Consider the following 8,228-nt stretch of genomic DNA (forward strand, 5'->3'; position numbering starts at 1 on the left):
TAAATTCAATGAATTTTGCACAAAAAATACAAAAAATCCGTTTTCACCCTGAAGACATATTGGTGAGCTTTAATGTAGAATCACTTCTCATGAAGATATCAAAGAAATTCTGATTATAATTAAGTCACACATAAAGTTCCTAATAATATCATCCTTTCAATTGAGCAACGTCTAACAATCACTTTTCCTACAACGATCAATTCTACGAACAGACTTCTGGGGCGATTATGGATTCTCCCATACATCTCTTCTGTAATCGCAAACATCTTTATGGAGTACTTTAAGAAAGAAGTTCTTCGCAAGACACCCAGCAAATCAGAGGTTTGGTTCCATTATGTAGACAATACATTCATAATCTGGAAACACGATAGTTAGAAACTTTATAAACTCTTAAACTTCCTCAACAATCAATATCCAAGGATCCGGTTTACCATGGATATAGAAGAGAATGGATGGCATTCCCTTCTTTGAATGTTCTTATTACAAAAAAATTGATAACATCCTGGACCATATACAGGAAGCCAACACACACACACTGATAGATACTTGCATTAGAATGTATGATATATAAACATTAAATCAAAGTTCTATTACAAATTATAAAATGATCTACACTATAAATGGCAAAATAGTATTTACACCGTGCTCTCGGTTATTAAAAACTTATGCATCCAAGATATTCATTAGAAATTGTAAAGTACAATAAAAAGAACCTTACGCTAAAAATAAGGCTTTCTCAAAGTAATCTCTGTGAGAAATTACTTTTAATATTTTTTTCTTATGTTTTTATAATATTTCAAGTCATCGAATTATGATTACAGAAAAACAAAACATTCGTTATGTATGTATAATATATATATAAATGGACACTTCAAAAAATATATTTAACAGTTTTAAGTTACATCAGAAACAGTACATTCGAAATAAATTGTTGAGGATAATTGATAAAATTACTAGAATATGTACTATACACAGTTTTCGCATATTAATAGAAACAATTTGAACTTTTGCAAAATTACTTTTGCAAATTACTTCAAACTCCTATAGTGATTGTACAGCTTTTCAATTACCATTCGTAGAAAAGAACAATTCCCTCTTTCAGCACGCGCCATCTCTTAATTTATAATAATCTACATAAAAATTGTATAGCTATTAATAACAACATAATTTTTCAAAATTTAATGGCCTAATATCAGATTGTAATAACTACACATTCTACAATCTTCAGATTATAAAATTTGAAATATGGAAAATAGTGAGTTATAACTTACTCGGTCTGTATGCAATTGTAACATACTTCTTTGTATCGTTCTTTTTAACTGCCACCATTCGGTATTTCGTGCAACGATTGTAACATAACATATAACAGACGCTTTGGAACGTGCGATCTTTAAACTCGCGATTCCTGGCGCAAATTGTTCGATTACCATCATTATCACGGTCCTCTTGGTACATGGCCTGAGTAGTAGTCGTCTTCACTTTCAAACCGATCACTCCTTCCTCATCACAGTGCTCGCAATTGCACGCGGCTGCACTCTCGAAATCCATCGCGAAAATAGCCACTGCGAACATGCAATAATTATTACAACATAAGAAATTATTTCTTCTTGTTATAAGACTTTTTATTACAGGACTTATTACAAGACTTTTTATTATTATAATTATTGTTATTCAATTATTCTTATGTATATACAATATTTATATCCGAGAGTTCTTTATGTTTACGTGTGTTTATATGTGTGAAAAATTAATAAAATATATTTAGAATAAAATATATTTTATTCTAAAGTAAACTTCTGCCTATATGTATACGTACGTAATGCAATTATAATATACAACGATTGCATGTCCAATATTTAAGTTGAGAAATGAGATATATAAAATGTTTGATTTGTCGAGTTGCAAAGTGTAATCGAAACTGAAACTTGTTAACACTACACGATAATATTTGTGTCATTACAGTGCCGTAGTAGAATTGTTTCTTCTATGCAAAATCATAGAATATTATTATCAAGATGTATGTAAATATGTTCTATACAGCACACTTTATTCCAGAGCTCTTTCTGGGAACGTTCTCAGAACATCCTTCAGAATCTCTTGGAGATCTGTGTATATGAGATAATTACGTTATATATTTTAACGAAATTCAAGATGTAAATCAATTCAATATGCAAAAGATTATGTTGTTGTAAAATTAATAGCGTATTAAGAGTTTTAAACACGGAAGCATTTCTTGATAAACAAGAATGCTTATATCTTTAGCAATTAACTCGGGAACTATAAGTGATAAATACATAACTGTTGATATATCAGAAATATCGACATATTAACCTTTAATCTCTTCAGAAAATATGTATGTATATATAGATATCAGCATCACTGTACCAACGTGACAACATGAAGGCGATAATTACAATTTTATATACATTGCTACATCACATCTCAATTTGAGAAAAATGTGCAAAGTCACAATAAAGAGTTTTAGTATAGTTTGACATTCTATAACTATAATATGTGTGTGTGTGTGTGTGTGTGTGTGTGTGTGTGTGTGTGTGTGTGTGTGTGTATGCTGTAATATGTGATATATGATATATGATGTGTTGCAGACGTTTTATTGCAATAAAAGTAAATTGTTATTAGGATTTTCAATTCTTAAAAGAAAGTTATTTCATCGATTATAGTTAAAAATATATTTATGATTAATACATAATTCACAAAGTTAAAATATGTCATTAAAAATCTATCAAACATATCTTTTATATTATTTATTTATTTTATTTTATTTGTTTAAAGTTATATAGATATTTCAAGTCACTAAACATTAATCTAATGTCAAATCTGATATAAAAAGAATGGCGAAATCAATATAGCAAATATCGAAAGCAAAAAATAAAATTTGAATTGTTGGGATAGTTTACATATAGAGAAATTTTTCATACAAATTAAATTGAATTTATCAACTTTTACATCAGATAAGCATTCAGCAATATAGAAAACGATTAAATAATTTGAATGACATAAAAAAAATTTAATATTAAAATATATATATATTTGGTAGATTCTTAATGACTTATATATAATTCATATCTTTGATGCAATAAATCTTATATATATATATAAGTTTAAATATCTTTTTAATTATAAAATTATAATCACAACAAATTCCTTTTAAGGATTGAAAAAGTCCTAACAATAACATACTTAATATTGATTACAATCAAATCTTCTTTAACACATTACATATCTTATTTTACATTACATTTTATCATAATCATAATATATCGCATGCCAAAATAGCTCTTTCTTACAATTTTAATCGCAAATTTCTCAAAATTGTGATACAATAATTTGGTAACTGAGATTGCGATCAAAAATTTACAAAAAACGATTATTATTATCCTCGTTCTTATATTTAAGAAAGTCATTTTTATTAAACAACGTTATTATTGAGTATTTTTTTGTAACGTAACATCGATGAACGTATTTGATTACGTAATTTATTGAAGAATTATGTAATACTACTTTAATTGTGTGCACATTTTTTTACTGTTCCGTAATATCGTATAACTTTATTGCGATAAAAGCTTCTGCGTAATTAAAAAAGTTACATTAATATATTAAAGAATTCATATATATTATCTTCGATATCGGGAAATATATTTGAATTAGGCTTACATAAAAAATGAATTGACTAACGAGAATTTTTTTTAAAATTCTTTCAAAATTCCTTTTGCGTTTGTTTGTTATTTTTTAATATAAATTATTTTAATATAAATTATTTCTTTTACAAAAAACCCGATTATTGTCGTGATTTATGTCTACAACGCTCTCAAATTAACCCTTTTATGTTAATTACTCACGAGTAGTAATACGCACGATAAATGGACCCGCACGAGTCGAATGAGACAGGTGGCCCTAAGCCCTTTTTCCTCTTTCGAAAGAAAAAAGATGAATGTTAAAGCTTCCGTATTTCCGTGAGATAACGTTTAAATTGCCTGCGCAGTATTAATTGTAAATATTCGCTCTGTAGAATTAATCAAGACCTAAATAAACTAGGACATTTTTATCTCAAAACAAAAATCAGCATAAAAATAACATATGTAGATAAATATCTAGCGTAATATTTATCTTAAAACTTTTGCAGTTGGATAACGATATATTTTCAATTGATTGAAACTCTTTTTGCGAATTGAAATAGATATAATTCAACAGATTGAGAGCGATCGCGAAAGAGGCGACGTTTACAATTCGAGGGATCTGTATGCAGGTATGTAAGTAATCTTTTAAGTACAAGCATATACCACTTGGATACCGCTCTCTGACATCTAAATCTTGAAAGTTTATTGCCATGACAATAACCGTCAGTTGGCATAACTAACAATTATAATGTCCTGACTTATGGACTAATTTGCATTTTAATCTGACCACCCATTGTTGCTCGCCATTGTTGGCGAAATGCGCAGTTGTCTGCTTAAGATAGCAAAGTTCGAGAGGTTGAAACGGGGTCGTCGTCAATTTGTAAAACAATGAACGCAAGAAAATAATATATAGATGTTACAGGCATGCGATATATAACTGTCCATTCAAAAATTAATCGTAAATGATATCAATATCAATTAATTAAAGAACGCATCATCTTTTTCCTTTTGCTACATATATCAAAAGAGCAATCGATGACATATTCATTCCGATCACACTCTCTAGAATATAAAGATCCAAACAAATAGAAAGCGAGGTCGTGATGAATACTGGAAAATATTCCAATTTATGAATGGCATAGCTCATATATTTCCTTTTTTTTCTTTCTCTTTCCCTTTCTTTCTCGCAATTGATTCTTGATTCTATTAAAGACGCGTCCAGACCAGATCCATTTGCCAATTCGCCTGTCGGTGCAAACGACCTATCCGATTGTTAATTGGTAATCATTTACACCGATACCTCAACTTTTTAATCCAGCATACATATGTGACAACCGATATCTCCTATCACAAAACTCTTCAATTAACAGCCATAATCCATCTTTTCGGGAAAGGAAAGACTTATTTGTACAATAATTTAATCTACAATGATATAGTTTAATTCAAGAAAAGTTATATAATATTTTCTCTCCTAAATACGTGCATTTACGAATTGTAGGAAATGTATAAATATAGTGCTAAATACGAATTAGGCATTAGTTCCGGATCATATATTATATTTAAATAATTACAGTATTTTCCATCAAATGATGCATATCACAAGATTTTTTAGTATTTGTTTTATCTTTTTTAAGTGTCAGTTGTTTTTTACTTATTAGCAATAACGCTGTACATTTTATTGATGTCATTAATTAATAAAACGTAAAAGATAAACTAAAGTATCTTTAAAAATTATATGTATCTTTAAAAATTTATTCAAAGTATAAGAATTGTCTTGTGATTTTTATAGAAGGTAATAAGTAGCACTAGATTTCCTGATTCATAAAAATCAATATCAAGTTCAGTTGAAATTAAATCCAAAACATATAAGCATTTGGTGAATTGATCCGTAATTAATAAATTGTGTCTAATTGTGCCTAATTGTCATTATTTTATTTAATTAAAATTAAAACAGTACGAAACATATAAAATGATATCAAAATAAAATAAAATTATCCATAATATAATCTTTTTTATGATAACTTAATTATAACTATTAAATATTTTATTAATTGTTCGGTATTGTTCTGGATAAAAATATGAATTCTTTTAAGAGTGATCCATAATTAATGGCCTTACCCTAAATTATCGTGATCATCAATTTGGAGACTGATTTAGAAACGATATTCGTAGTACACACGTGGCGGGCAATACAGAAGATTGATCAAGAGTAGGGGACGAAAAATTGTCAATCAATGCATCCCATCCGGACTTGATTACAGCTCCGCAATTGCACTTATAGTCGATTCTGAATCTCAAAATCGCTCGGCCAATTTTTTTATGTCGCAGTCACGAGTATTCGACAAGTATCGGTTGTAAAATATTGTCCACCGTTTCATCTCTTCGTATGCGGAAGTCTTTTATTATTTTATTCGCGTGCGTTGTTCTTTTAATTGCGTTATCGTGTACCATTTCCTACCACGAAAAAAATATGGAACGCAAAGTAAATTTAGACATTCAGGATATTTCAAATTCGATCTACATAACATTCCATAACTGACAGGAGGAACGATGATTCCAAATAAAAAAATATGTCAAAATTGTCGAATGAAATTCTTCCCTACGATACTTCCTGTATGTTTGAGAATATCGATTTTGTAAATTCTAAAATTAATAATAGTTCTTTTTCTCTGTCCAGATTATTATCGTTTTTCAATCAATACTTGACTTTTTTAATCGACTTATTAAATTGAGGGTTAAATGAAATTGCATTCCCATTGTGAGATGATATCGCGCGCGAGTTGATTTATGCGTATATGCGTTTACAATAGGTGTGTTCACCACTACACATGTCAAAAGTGAAAGCCCTGTCTGTTATTTTTGTCATCCAATCCGCACTGCTAGCTACAATCTCTCTTCATTTTGTTGTATTCACGTTTTCATCTGCCTCGTGCTTGTCCAGCATGGCGCAAAGCAGTTGAACCGAGTCGTGGTTCAATCAGAACCAATATGTTGTACTCTCATGCGAATACATACTGCGATTTCTGCGAAAAGCGTGTTTGTACGCATTAAAATGTGCATAAAGTGTCTGAAATTTCCCTGCGCAAATGTGTCATTTCGAAAGTCGACACGTATGGGGACGTTTCTCGCACTAGATTTTATGTATTTCCTAACGGAAGAGAAGAAAATCCTTACATACGATGAAGATCAGCAAATTTCTGTAACTTAAAACTCAAATCCTCTGTCACTACAATATATGTAAACGGTTACGTGCAAATATCCTGCAGACATTACAATTAATCCTTTAGGGATAAGTATTGCAAATTTGCAACGTTCACTTTAAAATTAAATTTGGAATAAATTTAAGGTAAATTCAGAATCTATACAAATTAGTTAAACTTAATAAATAAAAATGGAAATATATGTAACATTGAATATTGATACTTTTACCTGTTAAAAAGCTAAATATATATACAATATAACGATTACTCAATCAAAAATAGGAAATACTTTCAAAACGTTTAAATGTAAAATCCATACTTGAAAAAAATCTTATTTAAAATGAAATACTAATTCAAAGAATTAAAAAAAAATTACATACGAAAGACAAAAAAGTGCAGTTTATCATACTATAAAAAACTTCAGAATATTCTTCATAATTTAATTTCTGAGTTATAAGCTTTTATATGAAAAGAAAGCGATTTCGATAACTTTATTAATTCTTTAACAGTGGATTTTTAAATAAACATATCCGTAAGTGAAGTCAATTCCGGTCTGATGCTTGGTTTTGCTCATTTTTCACCTAATCAAATTATTAAATGGGTAAAAATTAATAATTACATGAAACTTCTTTCTCTGTTTATGTAAATGAAAAAATACAATAAAGTTTAAATTTAAATAATTACAGTAAAATAATAAACGCTTTAATCTTTGACCGATGAAGCATCTGATCCCTAATCCTACTATCCCAGAGGGTTAAAAGATTAAGCGGCGATGGTATAATATTAGTTTTGTTTACTCCTAGCGGCATTGCTGCGCGTGGCGCGTTCATGGTACTATATGATTAAAGTATATTATAAACGCGCGCAACAACATATGGCCAGTCATACATCATATTTCGATAAGAGATAAGAGCTATAACTTTTCGCAGTGTTGCACATTGAAGTGCGCGCAGCCGAGCGAGTTTCCGCTGAATTGGAGAGATTAGTAGAAATCGATTGCGATAAATTTTATTTCTGGCGATGCGCGCGAGTTATGTGTCGTGCCAAACGATCCGGGCAAAAAAAAACAGCACACGATTGACAGTTTAACATGCCATCATCGGGGAGAGCTGACGCTTCGGGAAAAAGTTATTATTAATCATTTTTAAAAAGTGAGTTGCGAGCAGAACGCGTAGTTGTACGTGTTCTCATCGGCTGAATGCGTCCTGTAACGTAACCGGACTGCACAGAAACACGCATCCCACTTAAACTGGAGGTGTCTATACATGCTTTTGCTAGTCTACCTCCTGCAGCGATGTACTAATAATAGCTAACTACCTACTCGATGTAATAGTTGCACGTGAACAGCTAAGCTATCGAAAGAGCACTTTTATACACATTATATATATAT

The 8,228-nt window shown here is 30.0% G+C and overlaps 1 protein-coding gene across 1 annotated transcript; it reads right to left on the bottom strand.

The window, feature by feature from the left end:
• Positions 1–980: 980 nt before the first annotated feature.
• Positions 981–1,907, bottom strand: LOC108686470. The gene is made up of 3 exons (XM_018191800.1): positions 1,817–1,907; positions 1,272–1,562; positions 981–1,130 (listed from the first exon to the last, which is right to left on the bottom strand). Exons 1-3 carry the CDS (start codon positions 1,845–1,847, stop codon positions 1,099–1,101), a joined length of 354 nt encoding a protein of 117 aa, XP_018047289.1. The 5' UTR covers positions 1,848–1,907; the 3' UTR covers positions 981–1,098.
• Between the last annotated feature and the right edge of the window lie 6,321 nt (positions 1,908–8,228).

This window comes from Atta colombica, unplaced genomic scaffold (genome assembly GCF_001594045.1).
Source record: "Atta colombica isolate Treedump-2 unplaced genomic scaffold, Acol1.0 scaffold183, whole genome shotgun sequence".
Taxonomy (NCBI): domain Eukaryota; kingdom Metazoa; phylum Arthropoda; class Insecta; order Hymenoptera; family Formicidae; genus Atta; species Atta colombica.

What these genes read in the sequence shown, in the direction of transcription:
- LOC108686470 (XM_018191800.1), bottom strand. Translation starts at nt 1,847, where the DNA reads ATGCAATCGTTGTATATTATAATTGCATTAC. An exon ending in GTATATTATAATTGCATTAC is followed by an intron (nt 1,563 to 1,816) that starts GTACGTATACAT and finishes GCATGTTCGCAG; the next exon opens with TGGCTATTTTCGCGATGGAT. An exon ending in TACAATTGCATACAGACCGA is followed by an intron (nt 1,131 to 1,271) that starts GTAAGTTATAAC and finishes ATTTTTATGTAG; the next exon opens with ATTATTATAAATTAAGAGAT.